The 20,586-nt window shown below is 37.8% G+C and overlaps 1 protein-coding gene across 1 annotated transcript; it reads left to right on the top strand.

Annotated features, from left to right (window-relative positions):
• The first annotated feature begins 505 nt into the window (after window positions 1-505).
• On the top strand, window positions 506-19,637 carry LOC306761437 (flotillin-2a). The gene is made up of 11 exons (XM_079247594.1): window positions 506-727; window positions 3,442-3,523; window positions 7,069-7,159; window positions 10,267-10,390; window positions 10,861-10,979; window positions 11,082-11,195; window positions 11,337-11,456; window positions 11,543-11,757; window positions 13,578-13,761; window positions 15,628-15,777; window positions 16,420-19,637. Exons 1-11 carry the CDS (start codon window positions 679-681, stop codon window positions 16,468-16,470), a joined length of 1,299 nt encoding a protein of 432 aa, XP_079103720.1. The 5' UTR covers window positions 506-678; the 3' UTR covers window positions 16,471-19,637.
• Window positions 19,638-20,586: the final 949 nt, after the last annotated feature.

The raw sequence follows: 20,586 nt of genomic DNA, 5'->3' as shown, positions 1-20,586 counted from the left end.
ATTTAAAGGCATTTTATTGAGTGCATCACAGCGCAGACATCAACTAGGTTATTTTAATATAAATGGTTTATCAATTTATATTACTGCTATATGTTATTACAATCTTTGAAAAAAAGTATTTATTTTAATGAAGGTTTAATGATTTTCTTATGTAGTTTGTACATTTCTTTGGGCCCCTATCAAGTCATGGGGCCCTTAGAATCTTCCTAACTTTGCCCCCATATGGCGCCTCTGGCCACAACCCACGACACACCCTGCACACATCCCAGACTCCTCATGAACCCCTCTTTCTTTCTTGATCTACCCCCTCCTTTCACTTTGTACCCACATATCTATCTCAACCCAACAAATATGCAGCATTAAGCCCATTAACCAACAGAACATTTGAACAGTCAAACTTGGCAAAACCATCAATGTAGGATCGCTACAATGGTTTTATTTTGAAAATCTTAAGCGGAAACAGTTTGTCTTTCTGCACTGAACGTGACGAATCACTAATCTAGACTCTCCATTTTGAAAAAAAAAGAGAAAGGACAAAAAATCTATATAGAAATTGACGGTAGGGGCGTGAGGAAACGTTTCAGAGCTCGTATTAAGAAGAAAAGAGGGACGTTTATCAGCTAGGATAGTTTTGTATGTTTTATGTAGGTGTGCAGACACGCTACTTCTGTCGGTAAAATGGGAAACTGCCACACCGTTGGACCGAACGAGGCCCTGGTGGTTTCAGGTAACAGAAACCTTCTTCGACGCGTCACTCGTTGAAGTTGGCGTGGAAAAAACACGCAACTGTTGAATAGTTATTATTGATCAATGCGTGTCTTTTAATGTTATAACAACGATTATCCATCTTTTGATAGGATGTGATGCTAGATGTTACAGTAAAACCATCGTTAGGAGGACTCAGTCATTCGACAACTCCTCCTTCTCCTCTGCGAAATGCGTTTCCATGTTTATTTCCCCACATATTGATCAGAAACAGATGACGTCAATATTCGTAATATTTCCACACTCTCACATTTCTTTAATAAGCTAAAGGTTATTATCTGATACTGTACCGTTTTTGTTGTTGGTGTTCAAATGCTGTCATTAGATTTTGCGGGTAATTTATGAGGTTTAGTGCTTCCTCTGTAATCTTTTTGGTTTTTATATACGAAACGACTTTTTCTCGGTCATTATATTAAGCTAAAGTAAGCGTTATTTAAGAGGAAATTGGCTTAAGTTTTTATAAAAGTATCCCCACCCCCCTTTGGTTACTGGCGAGGAGATATGGAGATGCTTTGCTGCAGAAGCAAAGTTAATTGAATTACAAGGGGTGGGCCAGTACACTGTGCTGGGTCCAGTCTGGTCTGCCCACAATGCTTCTAATCAGCAACTGAGGTTTCTCAATACCCTGAAAAAGACTATCTATCTATCCATCTATCTATCTATCTGTGTATCTACATATACATATATATATATATATATATATATATATATATATATATATATATATATATATATATATATATATAATATATGTATATATATATGTATATATATATATATATTATATGTTTATGTAATGTATATATATATATGTATATTATATGTATATGTATATTATATGTATATATTATATGTATATGTATGTATATATATATATTATATGTATATGTATGTATATATATATTATATGTATATGTAATATATATGTATATGTGTGTGTGTGTATATATATATATATGTATATATATATATATATATATATATATATATATATATAATGTATACACAGTATATATGTTATATACACAGCATGTGTGTGTGTGTGTGTTTGTGAGACCATTTGTGACCGCTCTCGTCATTCCTCAGGATTTTTCCGGATTGCAAAGTCTTCAGCTTTTTTTCTTTAAACAAAATTAAATCTGATGATCTAATCACAAAAGTACAGTAAATTATTTCTGCGTTACGTATTGCTAATTCCTTTGTAAATAACTATCATTCAGACTATAAGTTCAAGTTCATGATAAACCTCCAGCCATTCACTTTCCTCTGTGTTTAGAATGGTTGCTGTAATGTTGGAAATGTGGTTTAGCAATATTGCACAGAATCTGTTTCTAGCTTGCATCTGTGACTGAATTTAGAATGACAGCTTCCTGTCTAATCTACCAGTGACTGGAAAAATGGGGAAAAAAAACAAAAGAGCTTTGGGTTTTGGAGGGTTTTTTTTGGCACTGTGAAACAACTTATATACTTGAGGTCAGCAGTGAGTATTTGTAGGCTGTATGTCTTGAATCTAAGATCTGATATTGTTGAGCCAAATCGCTATTTGCTTTACTTGGCTTAATGGGAAAGGTGAAATGACATATACTGACACCTTTCTGTACTTCTGTTGTGAATCCAAATTTGAGTGTTGCAGTTTGCTTAAATTCTTATTCATTCACATGTAGCCCTTCCCATTTTCTCTGTGCCATGAATACATTCAGGAATTTCAGCTATGCCATGCTTAAGCTTGTGTGTGTGTGTGTGTGTGTGTTTGTGTGTGTGTGTGTGTGTGTGTGTGTGTGTGACTAAATGTATACTATGGGTCCTTGACTCGAGCCAGTAGGGGCATTCAGTTGGAAACAGATTTTTTTTGCAGTGAAGTAATTACGAGTTGGAGATGTTAAACAAATCCAAACGTGTATGAGATGTGGTTTATTGACATTATGACTGGTAGGTGGGGTAGCGCATGTTTTAGTAGTAAAGATAGTCCAAAGACCTCCCCCTCCTTTGCTGCTTGTCAGTTAACATGTGACAGCTGAGAATGTCACACTGAACTCGCCTGATTAAACTATCAGACTGGGGCCAGTAAAAGGGGCTGGTATGTGTTTCCTTACTGAAAAGATCACACATTTAGTTCAGTTGCCTTGCCAATAAAATTTCCCAAAATTGTAGACATAATTCCCCTTTGTACTCTGCAACTTGTCAGAGTCTCTCTGGAAGAATTGCGTAAAAAAATCTCTTTTTTCAGGTGTTAACTTGTTTTATTAGCCTTGTCGGGGTAGTTTCTTCAGAAGTATGAGTTGGATAAACGGATGGGATCAAAATGTGTGAGCCTCCATAGCCACATAAACCACTCGATGCTGCATGTTTGCATATAGAGATGCAACATCAAATCATCAAAAGACTTTTAAAAGTAGAACAGCACTGCTCTGTCATTCTGCTACAAGGAACTAACTCTGTGGGAACTGTAGTTACAGCATGTGTTATGACCCTAGAAATTGCACATTGTCTTCTTCTATACCACTTGCACAATATTAAAGCTCATTTTGTAGCATTATCAAAACATATGTACAGCTTTGGAATAAAAGATGTGATTCTGGAGTTGTATGTTAATTTGTTTAAACCAGTAACTTGAACAATCCCAACCAGATCAAAGAGGCTTTTTTGGGTATAACTATGTTTTTTGTTGCTCTACAGGTGGCTGCTGTGGTTCAGATGAGAAAACGTATGTCGTGGGAGGCTGGGCTTGGGCTTGGTGGCTCATCTCAGACATCCAGCGGTAAGACCTGTCAGCTCTGAAACTCAGTCTAAAACCTTAACTATTGGATATGTGTGGGTCTACATATATAACGTTTTCTTTAATGAAATCTTAATTTTATTTTATGTCTTTTTTTATTTAAGTGTGGAGTTATGCTAAATATTTTGGAGTAGCTAACGTTATACCTGCAGAAAAAGTGTTCAGCTCATTCTTAAGAAGGAGAATCAGGGATGATTAGCAATGGAGGAACTAATATTCCTGCTCCTCAGAGGTAATCTACATCACTAGGATAGTATAAGATAAACAGTTTAAAAAAAAAAGAAAACACACTGACTAAAATTTTGTAGCTGTTTAAGCGGATGGATGGTACGTTGAGGATTTTTTTGTAATTGGGCAGCTTGTTGTTGCGTGGTTGTCTGGGTTGCAACATGGTCATCCTCAGCCTTAACATCATAGGAGCTATTTTTCTGTTATGCTTTCTTCTGTAATGTATGCGTTTCCACAGCTCAATTGCCAGTCAAGCCATTCTCCCTTAAGTTTTCCTGTTTTTCTCAGACAACAAAACGAGGTAGTGACTAAAATCCTGCCCTTTAAGACTGCTCATTTACCAGCAGTCCCAGATTCTTCAAGCCACACTTTGTTTAACAAAAGCACTAAAGAGAACAACTTCATTTTTTTTGCTTTTGGCTGTGTTTACATGTGAAATTGGAGGAAAAGTTTGGTCACATGTTCGCTGTGGTTTAGTCAGCTGAATGTGTGACTGCCAGCAGAGACGAGACAGCAGATCCTGACTCTAGTAAAGCTGTTCTGTTTCGTGGTTAGTAGCAACAATGAGGCCAAAAGAATGACATACACCCATACTGAGTGCTTCTTTTACAAAAATTCTGTTTGAAAAGTTTTTAAGTTGGAAAACATGAGGAGAAAAAAATGAGTGAGGCTGGGAGGTCTGGGTTGTTTGGTGTGTTAGAGCAGATACTAACACTGCCAATGGTTGAAATGAAGAGACAAATCGTACATTAAACTATAGTTAGCTTAATGTATGCAAATTAGAAAAAAAATCTGAACTTTGCAAGTTAAAAGCCTTAGTTTTAGTAGATTTGCATTTTTTTGTACAGATAGCAGAATCTTTTTTTTTTTTTTTTTTTAGATAAAAGAAACATTTGTCAAATCTAAAGGCTAAATAAAATGACTCTGATTCACTGTTGCCTTCCTTGATAAGACCGCCTGCAGTGCAGATGTGTGCTCACTTACTTTTTTGGGGGTTTTTTTTCAGAATGATTTTTAAAGCATGTTCATTTTGAATTTATTCTTTCCAAAAGCTCTTTACACAATAAGAATTGCAGTTATTTCCCTATTTTATTATACTTCACTTAAAATCACTTATTGATGATGGATAAGAACAAATATCCTTTAAAAAAAAAAGAAGACTGTTTATGAAATGCGTAAACATAGCTGCTCAGTGTGGCTGTTTCCCTTAAAGGCTGCCCCAGTGAATTAGCTTCACTCATGCCATTGGAAAGATAAACAGACAGATTATAATGCTAACGAGAGAGAAGAGTAAAGACATACGAACTAAACTACCGTCAGCCATGAACCTTGTTGTTTTCTGAACTTCCATTCTGAACCACTGAAACAAAATGAACATAATATGGCAATAAATTGTATATTCTGTTTGTTTAATTATGAATAATTTGGTATATTTGCCTTTCTGTCAGGGTTTACTACCAGACAAAAACAATATGTTTTATTTATTCTTTTTAAAAGATCCTGTAGAAAAAACAAATTCTGCTGCTGACCTTTTCCAAAAAGCTGGTTATTAAAATCTGCTTTATGTAGACAGTGCTAAATTATGGGGAACATTTTTTAATCCTGTATTTTTATGTGTGTTAGTGGTTTAGAGGCAATTAAAAAGCATTTTAACCATAAAAGCACTGATAAATGTATTCTTTTAAATGGACTGTGGAAGACAGTAAGACTTAAAATAAAACAAAGACCCCCACTCTGTCGTATGTGTTGATGAAGCTCCTGTTATGAAATAATTTGTTTGCCTACCTCCTCTTCTGCTTTTTAACTCGCTTTGCTCTGTCTGGTATTGATCTCTTCTGTCTCAACGTTACGACATCTTCCTTCAGCATAGTCCACCTACATTAAGTGCTGCTGTTGGTCTTCATTTGCTAGGACATGTAATGGCAAATGCTAATGTTGATTCATGTAGTTTTCTCTGTTTCGAAACAAACTTTGCCAGTAATCTTTTGGTCACATGGAGTTTGGACAATATCTCAAATGATTCCTTGACAGCGATGCTTTGGGTCATTCCAGAATAATGATGTATGCTAAAAGCCCCGTGTGCTGGACAACATATCAACAGCAGTGGGAGGAAATGCGGCCTCCTGCTCGTGATGTAGTAATCATCTTAATGTCCAGGCCTGTGACTCATTGATCCAGCTCTTCTGGAAAGCAAAGGAGGTGGAGTGTTTAAGCAGAGCGTCCATTATTAGAAGCTATATTCAGCCTACCTTCTCTTTTACTCTGAAGCTACAACAACAGATAAATATCCAAGTCAGCGCTTAGAATAAAAGATCAACTGTCTCCTTCATAATCTCTGAAACTTTATCTCATATAAAGAGGCCAGATGACTAGTCTTGAAACAGTGGATATGATTACTTGGGAGGGACTCTGTGTAATCTTCATGCAAATTTCATCTCAGAAGAGCGAGTGGGGATCAAGAGTCCTGTCAACACGAACTCAAGTATTCATCTGTGAATGATTCTGTCTGTCACAGAATCTTTAAGTATTTATCAGACGCAGAGTTAGCTGTAACAAGTCACCAGCAGCACATCATTCACTGTTTTGCTGGTTTTGGGATTGAAACCAGCAAAACAGATTGTGTCTTTTGCCTCTTCTCTCTTCCCTCTTCCTCTTGACGTTGGTTACTGACATTCCTAACAGCTGTTGTCCAACTTACTGTTTTGCCTCTGCCGTTCCCGCTGCCTGCCTGCCTGCATAGAATGTCTCTGGAGGTTATGACCATCCTCTGTCGCTGTGAGAATATCGAAACCTCGGAGGGTGTTCCCCTGGATGTGACAGGGGTGGCTCAGGTAATGCACTTTAAAAAAAAAAAAAAAAGGCCAAAGGAGGAAGAAGGACAATTGCTGCACTAACAAACTAACGGTGTCAGTGTGTGCTCTCATCCCTCATTTTTGTCCAGTCAAAGGAGGCAATCAGCTGTCACTTCATGGCTTTTCTAATTATCTGAGCTCTGAGTCACCTTTGGCAACGGGGTCTTTGTCAGATATTTGCAGATTTTTATATGAAGATCTGAAGAGTCCATTGACAAATCACATCAAAACCCTGAATTACGATTTTATTCAAACATTTCGATCTTGGATATCTTCATGTTTCTCTGTTGCTAGTGATCTGGAGTCCTTGGGTGAATGGTTTCACTTTGTCTTGTTTTTTTTTGTTTTTTTCCCTGTTTTGTGTTCTTGTTTTCTGTTCCTTCCCTTCATTTGCTTTCCCTGCAAACATGTAAATTTTTATTTTGATATTTTCCAAATTCTTCACAGGATAACGCTTGAGATTATGACCCTGCAGCCCAAGTGTGAGGATGTAGAGACAGCGGAGGGTGTAGCTATTACTGTCACTGGGGTGGCTCAGGTAAATCATCACACTTCTCTGGGCATGCCAGTTCAGACTCCACTAACCCCCACCCCTTCTTCTTTTCTCTGGCATCAGCCCATAATCACAGCAGAAGTAGTGTTTTATACACAGGGCTCAAGATGCACACACAGATGTTGGGTCAAATTGTTGATTGCATGATATACCCTCATATTTGGGTCGATTCACCTTACTGAACTCCGACAACCAAGCTGGGGCTAGTGTTCTGTTTGCTGTTTTGTTTGCTTGTTTGTTTATTTTAGGGGATATTTGGTGTTTGTTTTGTGTTGCTTTTGATTCAAAGTCAAACATTATTTTAAATGTTTGAAAGAAATATTTGAACTGTCATGAATAGTTCAAATTCATAGTCATTTTGGCACTTAAGACACCAATATCTGGGACAAAAACCACTGCCGAAAGCTGATTTATTGCCAGTTTAAATTAATTGTCGGATCTATCTTGTTTAATGCCAAAATAATCTATTTGTACATTAAAAACATATTAAAAGCAAAATCCACCATAATACAAACCCAATTCTAATCCTCTTCTCCATCATGTGCTTGACTACATCGGGTATAGAGAGAATAAAAATACGTACCAGCAGTTGGAAAGGCTGCGTTTGTGTTGTTGTCAACAGCTTTTCCATGAGCCAAAGAGGCACCTCAGTCATTATCCCAAAAAAAGGCTCTGCCATTCCTGCCGTTCCCGAGCAGGTTCTAGATGTAGCATGGCAAAGAGCCAGAGATGAACAAAAAGTTTACTGTGAAACTATCAAATGCAGCGAATTGGTTCAAGATTAAAAAAGGTTAAAGATATAAAGTAGTGACAGAAGCTTCAGGTGCTTTCCCCCATCCCCCCGCATGTTTCTGAATCTGCTGACAGTTGTCAGAAAACATGTGGGAAGTGTGCAAACTATCTATCTCATTTTGTGATATAAACAAAGTTTATTATAGTGAGGGCACAAAGCAAACATTTCATCATCACACTATATAACGTGGTGTCTGGCAGACAGGGAACACATGTTTGTTGAGAGTAAATTCTAAACCCAGTTAAGCCCTGATGTTGTGCAATCTTTGTGTCTCCATGCAGCTATATACTAGTTTTCATATCTACGGAAAAGAATAAATTCTTGTCTATGGTATGTTTGTTTATTTATTATGGCAAGACCTCATGTCATAATCTTTTAATAACAAGCTGGGCCCAGCTTCTACTCAGCCTCAGACATGTTTTCTCACGTGGAAGCTTGCTTTTTCTCCTAAAGAAGTTGTTCTCGTAGCAGTAATCTCTGCATTTCTGTCTCAAATGAAATCATTTCCGTTTCCTTTTTTCTTTTGATTTGTCTGCATGCCAGTGATGTTCATTATTAGTTCCCTGTTTTGACCGCGGTCTTGTCGATGTTCCTCTGTGTTTTCCTACATGTGTGTTGACAATGAAGCTACTGTCTGGAGCTGAACAAGCCCTCTCTCTCACATAGTTCAATTCACAGAAAGGCTTATCATGGGCACTATTTGATTGGTCCAGAGCCATTGTGGGGCGTCTGTGTCCCATGGTAACAGTCCTGTATTCCTCCTGCGCTACAGAGACACTGGACTAAAGGGGGAGGCACCTAGCGGAATTTATTTAAAGGAAGCAAGAACAGAATCTTAATTTAGGATATTATCCTTATAGAGTAGATGATTTAAAATCCAACCACATGCAAATTGCAAAGAAATTAATTATGTCCTTTTATTACATTTAGCCTCATGACTTTTGTTTATACTTTTTAAATCCACTTTGACTGCTCAGTGGATGATTCACAGTAAAAACTTCTCATTGCAGACTTAATGAATCCATCACCTCAAGAAAAACCTGTTGCTGTTGTGAAATTGAATCTCTTCTGTCACAGTGGAGTTTGAAGAGGCAGGAAAAGGAGTGATATAGCACAATGTTTAAGAGGGTGTGGAAGCAGAACAGGAGTTAAGGTCAACAGATTACATTACACCCAAATCATTGTGAAAGGCTCAGCCATGGCACGACTCCCCCTACTGTCCGTTTGAGCTAGTCGATGTGTGTTTTTTAGTGACTGGCTTGCAGCCTTCTCTGTTTTTTGACTGAGTTACCTTGGAATGAACACAATCTTTCCCGACTTTGTGTTGCCCCCCATTTCTGGTTTGAGTGCATGTTTCAAAACAAAACCATGTGCAGACCTCTCGCCTAAGGACCCAGCTCACTGTGTTTTTTTGTTTTTTGATTATTTTTTTTCTTTTTTTACAGCTCCTGTGGACTCCAGTGTTAACCCAAGTGTTTTAAAATCTTTTTTTTATTTCTTCTATGTGAGCTCTTATAATTACTAACTGCCCTCATTTGTATTTTTTGATTCTCAGGTTAATGTTGCTCATATTTCTTGGGTTTATATTAATTCAACGTGCCAATATGTTTTTTTTTTCCCCTTGCATCATTCTTTGAAATATAAATTATCTTTTAAATTGTTTTTGGCCTTTTTTTTTGACACTGATGCCCTTTTGATTGAGATGTTAAATGTTACTCAATGTAATTATTGATCAAATTAAGTATTTAGTAGAGAGTACAGTTTGTTCTTTAATATTTTAGTTTATAAATAATTTAAAGTTTGTACTTATCATAAATCTCAAAGTAGCACGTTTTAAGTTACGTTGGAAGCTGATTATTAACCACAGCTTGACAACCTGATTAAAATCATGGATGTTGCTGCAACCACTATCAGGTTTAGCCAGTCATATTTTCTCTTTAGTCTTCTGTTTGTTTGCCAGGAATACAGAAGTTTTATACTTTTGAACTTCACATTGAAGAAAGCAGATTACAGACAAGCAGTCCTGCTTTTGCAGCATCTGCTGTGAGACTCCAGCTGTGCCACAGATATACTGTTGAATTAGAAAGATGTATTCACTGCTTCCCATCCTCTGTGCTACTCTGTAATATCTCCCAGCATCTTTATAATGCAGTTCTGATGGTTTAAAACTGAAGGTGGAAGAGTGATGTGTTTGTTGTGTGATGGCACAAAAACTAATATTTGTTATGTTTCCATGTGTGCCACACCTTTGTCGATGAATGTGTGTTCAGCTGAAGATCTGTGTCCATGTTGGCGCTAGGTGAAAGTGATGACGGAAAACGAACTGCTGGGTTATGCCTGTGAACAGTTCCTGGGGAAGACTGTAATGGAGATCAAGAGTGTCATCCTGCAGACCCTGGAGGGTCATCTGCGCGCCATCCTTGGTACGTAGCTTCTCAGTCTGCTTGGTCACCATTTGGTGCTGATAGAAAGTACCAAAGTTATAAATCTGTATTCATTTGAACATTTTGACAGCCACATACTTGACGTTTCTACTGTATTCTATTTGAAATAAATGTGTAGTACACCAGCTTGTTGTTTTGCTGTATCTGTTGATACACAATGTATACTGTGTCTTAGTAAAATTATGCAAGAAATAGTAGTATAGTAGTATAATGTTTCACTTTGTTAGCCACAGTCTTGCTTTTAAATTAGTTTGTTTTGTCACATCACAGCACAAGTAAACATATTACTGAGGGGATTGCCACAGTTGTATTACATTATGCTAATAGCAGTGATACATGAGACTCTAATTAGTCTGAAAATATGCATACAGTTTTGAACTACTTCAAAGTATAATACATAAACATTAAGATAAATAGTGAGTATTTATCATATGGGATTTATCTTCCAGGCACCCTCACTGTGGAACAGATTTACCAAGACCGAGACAAATTTGCTTCTCTGGTGCGAGAAGTGGCAGCACCTGATGTTGGACGCATGGGCATAGAGATCCTCAGCTTCACCATCAAAGTATGAGATGTCGAGTTCACTTTAATCTGCCTCTTTTCGTATTTGTAGTTTGAATATTTTTGTTACTTGCTGGACCTTAATATTTCTTTCCCCTTCTGGCAGGATGTGTATGATAAAGTGGACTACCTGAGCTCTCTGGGTAAAACTCAAACAGCTGCTGTCCAAAGGGACGCAGACATCGGAGTGGCAGAGGCAGAGAGAGACGCTGGCATAAGGGTAACAGGAACTTTATTAAGAGATAGGAGCTTAAAAGAAAAGCAAGTTGTTGCTAATTGTTTGCAGGTGTTGACTTTATAATGAAACCAATCACCGGTTTCGTCCCACCTCCTTTATATTTCTGCAATCTGACATCTTTAGGAAGCTGAGTGTAAAAAAGAAATGATGGATGTTAAGTTTGTTGCGGACACAAAGATGGCCGACTCCAAACGAGAACTGGAAATGCAGAAAGCCTCCTTCAACCAAGAAGTGAACACAAAGGTATAAAGTTCAGCCCAATGACTGTCTTTATGTTTTGATAATATGAAAGTGGATATGAAAAAAACTTAAATCTCTTGTTTATCTAGAAAGCAGAGGCTCAGCTGGCATATGAGCTTCAAGCCGCCAAGGAGCAGCAGAAGATCCGTCTGGAGGAGATTGAAATTGAGGTGGTGCAGAGGAAAAAGCAGATCACAATTGAGGAAAAGGAGATTGACCGTACTGAAAAGGAGCTCATCGCCACTGTGAAGAGACCTGCAGAGGCTGAGGCCTACAAGATGCAGCAGCTGGCTGAAGGCCAGAAGTGAGTCCTTTAAACTTACCAGTTGTTGCCTTCATGAATCAGCTGTCACGGTCCTCAGCATGTAGGCAGCTGTGTTTTAAGATGTTTACATTGACTTTGTCACAATCCGGAAACAAAAGCAGAGATGTAGCGTTAACAGTGCCCTGGGAAGAGAGGAGGGAGGAGGCACATGAAAGAAAGAGGGAAAAGTACCAAGAGCTGGTGGAGGATTGTCAGATTGGAGGACCAGGTTTATGCCAGTGGAGGTGGGCTGTCGGGGATTTGCTAGTCTTTCCCTGAGCAGGGCTTATGGCATATTGGGCATAACAGGTGCCAATAGAAGAAGTGCTATTGGCAACAACGTAAAGGCAGCAGAAATAGCCTCCAGATGGCTCTGGTTGAGGAGGGGAGAGCAGTGCGAGTAGTTGAATGCCACTTGGACACAGGCCGGGGTTTGACCAGCCCTGGTTGGGTCACCTGGCGGAGAGTGAGCCGAAACACCCAGTTATGCCAGAATACAACACTGATGATGTGTCCAAGGTCTGCATCTGTAGATGTTTTCTTGAATGAATTAGTCATCATCATACATAAAATACTACCCTGTTTATCATAATAAATGGTTTTTACTCATTTAAATACTCTGTTGCATTTAACACACTAGTGGCCATGTTTACATGAGAGTTTTAATTTGGAAAAAAAAAATTAAATCTGTTTTAAAGAGATGAAAAATGACCACGTAAACTCCTAATTCTGAATGAAAATGACTGTTCCAAATGACACTTTATACTAGTAGTAAACACTGAACGCTGTTGCATGCTTCGCATCAAACTACTGAATAAGAACAGAGGATCTACATTTCACTTCAGAATAAATAAAAACACTGATCTTTATGTACACAATTAATAAAGAAATGAAAATATGCTGAGTCAGTAAAGATTGATTGATAAAATCTATACAGTGCTTTTGAATATTGATATTGTCACACAAAATATTGCGATATATCAGTGTTTTCTAACACCCCTACCACCATGTATACTAATCGTTCTGCGCATCCTCTTGTCCCGTCGCAATGACGAACATATTCCTCGGTACTATGTCTCCCTTCTCCTCCTCCTCGTGTTGAGCTAGTGCTTCAAAATTATCATAAAAACCAAAGCAAAAACAGTACTTATTTTCTGGCCTTCCATGTTGTAGCTGAAAAGAAAAGAAGCAGGAAAAGGAGTTTGTTTGTTTTTTCAGTCCATGTAGGTACTTCACATCCCCCTGTCCAATCAGAACCCTTCCCAACACTTGGATCTAAATGGAAACGAAGTAAAGGCGAGTAATTGGGTTTCCCATGTAAACATTAGTTTGGAAATACTATTTACATGGAAAGCCAAAGGAAAATAGTCTAATCTGGAATGATTTCATTCAGAATAATTAAATCTGAATGAAAAACGGTCGTGTAAACGTAGCCAGCGTGGGATTATGTTTCACAGCATCACTGTTGTCAAACAGTTTCTTTCACTCTTCTCTGTTCTTTCAGAGAACCACTTAAATCTATGTGACTGGTTAAAACTAAGACAGCAGCAGGAAATGAGTAAAAATCACAGAAACCACAGCTTTTCTATTTATTTAGAGAAGTGCGTAAAAATCCCGTGTAGTCAGAAGAGCTGCTCTGGCATCAACATGCTTAGTCAAGTCAAAGAAACAATATAACTTCCTACATTCAATTTTGTGTGTTTTGTTTTTAGTTTAAATGCTAAAGGACACTATTGACCTGCAGTGTGCATCCCACTGCCGTGATTTTCTGCTTGGAAACACTGAAGAGTATGTCTGATAAATGTCCTTAACCCCTTAAGGATGAAGAAGGTGCTAACCGCCCAGGCTGAGGCTGAAAAGATCCGCTGCATCGGTGAGGCGGAAGCTGCCTCCATTGAAGCAGTGGGTAAGGCAGAGGCTGAGAAGATGAGGCTGAAAGCTGACGCCTACCAGCAGTACGGCGAGGCTGCTAAGACTGCTCTTGTCCTGGAGGCTCTACCCAAGGTTTGTGGTTTCCTTTAAATTTACAATAGCTTTTTAAAGAAATGCACAACACTTCTGGAGCTTAGATGCAATGATCTTCACCACCAAAGTATTTGGTCCAAAGTCTTTCTGATTTTCTTGTTTTTCTGTGTTAACTCAAACTGTTTCATCTCGAGCGTGGAGCAGCATCATCTCATCATATTTCATAATATTTTAGTTCATCTGTTGGAGAAGATACAAGATTTAGTTTTGCAGCAGCCGTGAACAAGGCCTCCATCGCTCAGAGTGGCCTGAGGTGCAGGCCTGTTGTAAATTGTGTTTGAGGAAGCAAAAAGATATAATCTGTACGTGAAGAAAGAGCAGTGGTCTGTTCGCAAGATACAAACATCGGTGGCTTGCTAGTTTGACAAATTCAGGTCATGTCTCAGCAGCACAACAGACTTTTGTCACAGCAGAAAATGAAAAGAACTGGTTTAATGAATGACAACAATGGCTACGTTGGTCCTCCAGTAAACTTCACAATATCCCTGACAATGGCGTTGAACCAGTTCCAAGTTGGGTTTGTTTTGTTCCACAGCAAGATCCTTCTGTCTCTTTAAACGTTCAATACATGTTTGAGTCTCCTGCCAGTGACTGTAGTGCAGTGACTGTTTAGCCTTGTTTCCTCCTACTGGTGAGTGCCAGGACAGGACCAGTAGGGTGTGGAGATGGTCTGTAAACTGTGAGCCCATTGTGTTCCCACAGTCAACTGTAACCTTACCTGAAGGAGTATCAGCCAGTTAGAAGTAGACATCTCAGCTACATAATAGCATAACGCCTTAAACCTCCTTAAAGTATAGCACGACTCAGACAAGGAGAATGGCGACCAACCAACAGTCTTTCTTCTTACAGCACATCAAGCTCCACCCTTTCAGGTCAGATTGGTTAAAAATGCATCTTGACCCGAATCGCACCAGTTGCTGGAAATGCAGCTTTTACCTTTTCAAAAGCAGCAACCTGTCTGAATATCTGCATTTTAATTCATTAACATGGATGTAAACAACTATTGGTGTTTGCGAAGGTTCTCTGATGGCTGGTGGTAAAAAGAAATCAGGATTTACAAACACCATCTTCAAGCAACTTTCTGAACACCAAATAATAATATAAAAATACCCAACATTGTCAATAAACGGCTTCAAACGCTGCTTAAATTTTAGGTTGCAAACAGTGATTGTGAATCCGGCTATTTGCTGCACGTTGGGCATCTGAAACTGGCACAACTGGTGGAATAAAAGACCAGAAGTAAAATGAGAAGATCACAGAGCTCGTGTTTGATGTTGTTATTTTCTGTTTTCCTTGTGAAGCTGACTAAAACACTAAACTCGCTCTGGGACATTTTATTTTATAATATTTTATTAGATTTGGTTGATCTCCCCCATCAGTATAAACATGGGAAACAAAATAAATGCTGAATACACATCCATAGAAAACTTAATTATCAGGGTTTGTTATATAGAAATGATGGAAAAATGAAAACATTAGTTGTTGCGGGCTACTTACAACCACACCTTCCTCATATCTATCCTCAGTAAGTACAGTACAGTAAGTACAGTAGTGTTGCTGTGAACGTTGCAGCCATGACGAACTGTTGGATCATCTCATTTATTTCATAATGAAAAGTCCAGAGTATTTGATGCTAAAGGAGATAAAAGAGAAAGCACTGCAGCTCACTTCCTTTGTATTTTGAGAATTGGAACAGTTTCTGGGTCATTCTACTCAGTTCAGGAGGTTCCTGAACAAAACACGCTATCCAGACATTTTAACGTTAGTTTCCTCACCCCTCCTTGATGGTTATGAGGATTTTTTTGTCTTTAGAAGAACTAAAATGCAAAATGTTTTGTTTTTCAGATCGCTAATAAGGTGGCGGCACCTTTGTCCAAGACTAACGAGATCGTCATCCTGAGTGGAGAAGGCAGCCGTGTGACTGGTGAGGTAAACCGTCTACTGGCTGAATTGCCCGTCACCGTCAACGCGCTGACTGGGGTGGATCTGACGAAGGTGAGAGGAACACTGCTCTGCAGGGGCGGATGATATTTCTTTCATGTCATTTTGATGGTCATGATCAGTTTCATACCAGGCTTCGAGTTGCTGGAGGTTTAGAGTGACTGAAATAAAACAACATGCAGAGCATCTTCAATTTACCGTGGTTACCAGTACTTTAAATAAATGTCAAATCTGAGGTTGTGATTCATAAAATTAATACTTGTTTCAGTTTCCAAAGAATGAAATAATTTAACATTTTATATTTTTACTTCTATTCAATGAGATTTATTTAACTAGAGACACCTGATTCTTTATATGGTGAAAATATTTGGATGTTGATGATTTCCTAAAACGCCACATGCCTTTTCACAGCCCCATATTTCAACATCTGGCGATACTGAAGTCATCCGTAGAGCATGTGACTTTTGATTCAGAGCAGGACTCTAATCCTCCTCATCCAGTAGATTTGTCATGGATTCAAGTTAAATTTAGCAATAAAAAAATAAATTAAAAAAATAGAGCATTCATGCAAGCAGAAATCACATGAATCTTCTCTCGGCCTTGGAGTCTCAGAGCAAACTTCTGTTAGAGAATTATTACTATTATTATTATTATTATTGCTCTCAATTTGAAGTGTTCTGCCCTGTGATCCCACAGATCCCTCTGCTCCAGAAGATGAGCGGCACTCAGTTCCCAGCAGCCGTGTGATAAATCAGGTCCAGGATTCTGAATCTTGTTCTGTGTATCTGCCTCAAGCAAGACAAACAGATTTTTTTCCAGTCAGAGATCCCTTATGCAACTGCCTTTGACCAGAAACACTTGACACCAATGAACCAAGAAGTTTTTTTATCATTATTTTTGAAGAGGTTTTAATTTTCTACAGGAGTAAAAGATAATAATAAAAAAAAAGATGTATGTGATGTTTATTGTACTGCACTAGTTAGTCAGGTTAAAATGCTGCAGTGCTGTTAAGTCATCTAAAGCAGATGGATGTTTCATGCAGATGTTCGAATCCAGAAATATAAAGTAAAGAATATAGAGAAAAGTGTATGTAAGTGCTGTAAGTTCCCACCCGGAGTTTATGTGCACCGGATTCCTCATGTGATGTGTCATGCTCACATTTAGAGGTGGTGCAGAGAGCCAGCTTATGCCTCTCGTAGACATTTGTTTAATGCCTAATGCTTAATTAGCAAAGTAGCTAGCAGTACATAAAGCACTTCTTTTTTTTTTCTTTTTTTTTAACGCAGTGAATGAATATTTTTTTGGATCTTCGTTCAGAGCGATTGCAAAAGTTAGTTTTTCCACAACATCGATGATATTTGAACCAATAATCCTTACCTTGTAGTGGATTATCATGTCGCCTGTCTTCTTGTTCTGACATTCAGTGCCTGTCCGCCACTCAAGTGTCCAAACCTTAGAACAGTGGTTTAGGTTGGATTTAGATCACTGTTTTTAGATGGATGATGTTTAGAAATTGTACTTTATACCTGTGGTATAAAGTTACTAGTGTTTGCTCTTTTCTTTGCCATGTATTTGGACACGTAGGTAATCGCAACTCAAACACAAAACCCAATTTATGGTAGCCTTAAAAGAGACCCTGGATAGCTGCCAGGACTGCTAACCTCTTCTGTAATTACCTCAAGGAGCTCACGTTAGACTATCAGGAGCTGAGATTTTAATGTCTTTATGAGTTCTCTCAGTATTCCAGCTCACAAACGTTGTCGCAAATGCTCACTTTTTACTCTTTCTGTTTTTAATTGCATGTTTTGTAGAAAGTCTCGTTGCTCTGGCCTTTTGGGGGGTTAGAAGTGGCCATTGGCCACGTGTTTCCAAAGGAGTGTTTGAGTGTAAACCTCGCTTAGGGGTTATTATTTCCATTTAAACTCGTAGGAAAATACTGTTAATTTGGAAGTATTCAATTCCAAATTATTAACTCTGAATGAGAAAACATCATGTAACTGTCCCCATTGTGTTGCAGATTTAACTTCTTCCAGCTGGTGGTGAGGAAGCAGGACTTTAAGGTTTTAAAACAAGCATGTGATCAGGCTGTAAACACTGCGTTTGGTGTTTGTGCTCGGGTAATCTCAGTAGGGCAGACGTAATGTGAAGAACATGCGTGGGCTGAGCAGCTGGACCAATGACTTTATCTGCTCCAATACACAAAATCAGAAACTAGTGTAGTTTAAATCCTACATACAGTCTTTAAAATGTGATCAACTAAAACATTAGTCTCATAATCTAATATTTTTCTGATTGGTTATATAATTACAACCAACTTTTTGGATTTCATTAAAATTTTATGGCTTTAGTTTAGAGTTGGCTGTAATTTAATCATTGAGTTACGTAGTTTACAGCCTATCAAATACAACTTAAATATATGTTTAGTCAATTCTTTGAGCAACAATCGAACATTTCAGACGATGGTTTATGGCTTCATGCATGAACATGCAAGTTTCCCCCTCTAGATGGCAGCGTTTCAGAAGGATTTACCTTGACATGCAGTAGGACTTCAGGCTGATGTTTTATGTCCTCTTCATCTAAATCTAGATTTTATATAAATATATCATCCTCTGTTATTTTGCCACATTACCCCACGAGCTGACTGAACTGTTGGCCTGCCTGTTTTTAATTTACCTCTGAAAAACATTGTGAATAATCTTTAACCACTTATCTGTTTGTTTTGTTATGTTTTGCCAGTGAGTCACACAATATTTTTTTCTTTCTTTCTGTGAAATAAATGCATGTGTAGCTGGTCTGTGCAAATTTCAGGTTTCTGTTTTTGATGCCACATTGCTTCCCAGCTTTGTTTATTAGTGCTTGGCTCACCAAACACACAAGAAAAATGCTAATGGTTGGAATGTAATGTTCTTTTTTTTTCATCTATAATGGCCAGTGATTTAAACAGATCTTGAACTTGAATCCCATTTTAATCCAAGTGAACATTTTATTTGTAATTTTCGTCCTTTTACTTGGACATTAAAGATGGAAATTCACACTGGTTTGGATGGTTGTACCTGCTTATCATGGATTTAATCCGTGCTAAACCATATAAAATGTTACCTCTGTAACCTAAATTTTGTAGCTGAGGCATCACAAGTTCCACACATCATCCTATTTCAGACATTAACACATTACAATCAGACTTGTTAACCGGCTGTGGACCCTTTGTTTACAAAGTGCCGTTTCTCTGAACAAAATGTTGGACCACCTTCCTTACAGTGGTCCTTAAGTAGTACTCCTCGGTGCCTTTGTTAAAATAACGAGGTCATTCGTTCATCAGTATGCAGAATGACTGTAACTATTACACATTTTAATGCACTAATGCAATGTTCTTTATGACTGTGTTATAGGATGAAGACCAATAGGTTATGTGAATGTGATTATAAATGGTGTTCAGCTGTAATTATTACACTCTTGTTTTATGTGCTTTATGACGTTCTGTCCTACAAATGTATAAGGGAATATAAAAATACATATAGATGAGCATATAAACATGTTTATGTAGTTAAATATATCATTTTGCAGCATTTCCATAGAAAACATGGACCTCATTCATTCTTTTTGGCCATTATATTTGTGCCAAAGAGTACAAAGCCTGTATTTGCATTGACTAATCAGAATTCTCGTTACTCCATGTAACATTTTAATGACCAAACATTGTAAACCTATGCCTTAACTCTCATCTTCATCTGACACATGTTCACCTGTTAAACAGAAATGTTGTTTGTTTTAAATTAACACATTGAGGGTTTATCTTGTGGCTTCTCATGTATCACTGTTCTGTAGAGAAGTGCTCCGGCATGGCGACTTTAGCATGTGTTCATGTTATTATGTGTTGTGTGCCACCTTCTAATAAATGTTACATCACCTGTCAAGCCTGGGTGTCTGGAGAATTCTTAATGGTTCAAAGGTTAGTTTATGGTAAAGACAAACATTTGCAGGAATTAAAACACCACCATCATCATCATTATGGTTCAGTGGATGCATGTAATGGGACACTTTGGATCAGCAGGTAGGTGACGTGACGGCCTCCAGGTGCTGGTTGCCACCAAGTTGTACAAACAGTCAGAGGTCAGGATTTAGTGTTTGAAACACAAACAAAACCAAGCATGGTTACAGAACTATTTTAGCTAATGGCTCAGCACACTCAGGGTCATTGTTATACATGAAGGAAGCAGTCATGACCACTTAATGTCAAAGGTAACCACAGCAACAGGTGCCAAACAAATTGGCATCCTTGTCAGGACATGTATTCTTTAAAAGGAGCTAAAATGTAAATTTAAATTATTTTAAAGATGCAGTATGTAAGGTTTTCAATTTTTTTTTTTTTTAAATTAACTAAAAAATAACTACAATTGTAATTAGATAGGTTTTTTTTTTTAAACATGTAGGTTCCAGTCTGTCCATATTTGATGTGTTATTAAATTACAAGTTTAATTAATGACAAAGACCCTTCTTAAATGTTTGCCTACCAGTGTAAAAATGTGCCTTTTGTCATTAATTAAACTTGTAATTTAATAACGCATCAAATATAAACAGACTGGAACCTACATGTTCAAAAAACTTTCAAATTATGATTGTAGTTATTTTATTTAATATATTTTGAAAATATTGAAAATCTTACATACTCCACCTTTAAAGAAGAAAAATCATACTTGGAAATCTGAGAACACTGATGTTAGTTTCTGTGGATTTGGAGATGTTTATAGTGTAAACATTTATTAGATATGTGGAATAGCAAACACTGCTTTGCTCTAAACATGCCACACAAATCATTTAAAAGCTTATTCATGTTTTTATACTAACATCCAGCAGCAGCCTAAT

The sequence above is a fragment of the Telmatherina bonti genome (genome assembly GCF_933228915.1).
Source record: "Telmatherina bonti genome assembly, chromosome: 10".
Taxonomy (NCBI): Eukaryota; Metazoa; Chordata; class Actinopteri; order Atheriniformes; family Telmatherinidae; genus Telmatherina; species Telmatherina bonti.
The sequence above is the reverse complement of the archived record's forward strand: the minus strand, read 5'-3'. Positions and strand labels throughout refer to the sequence as shown.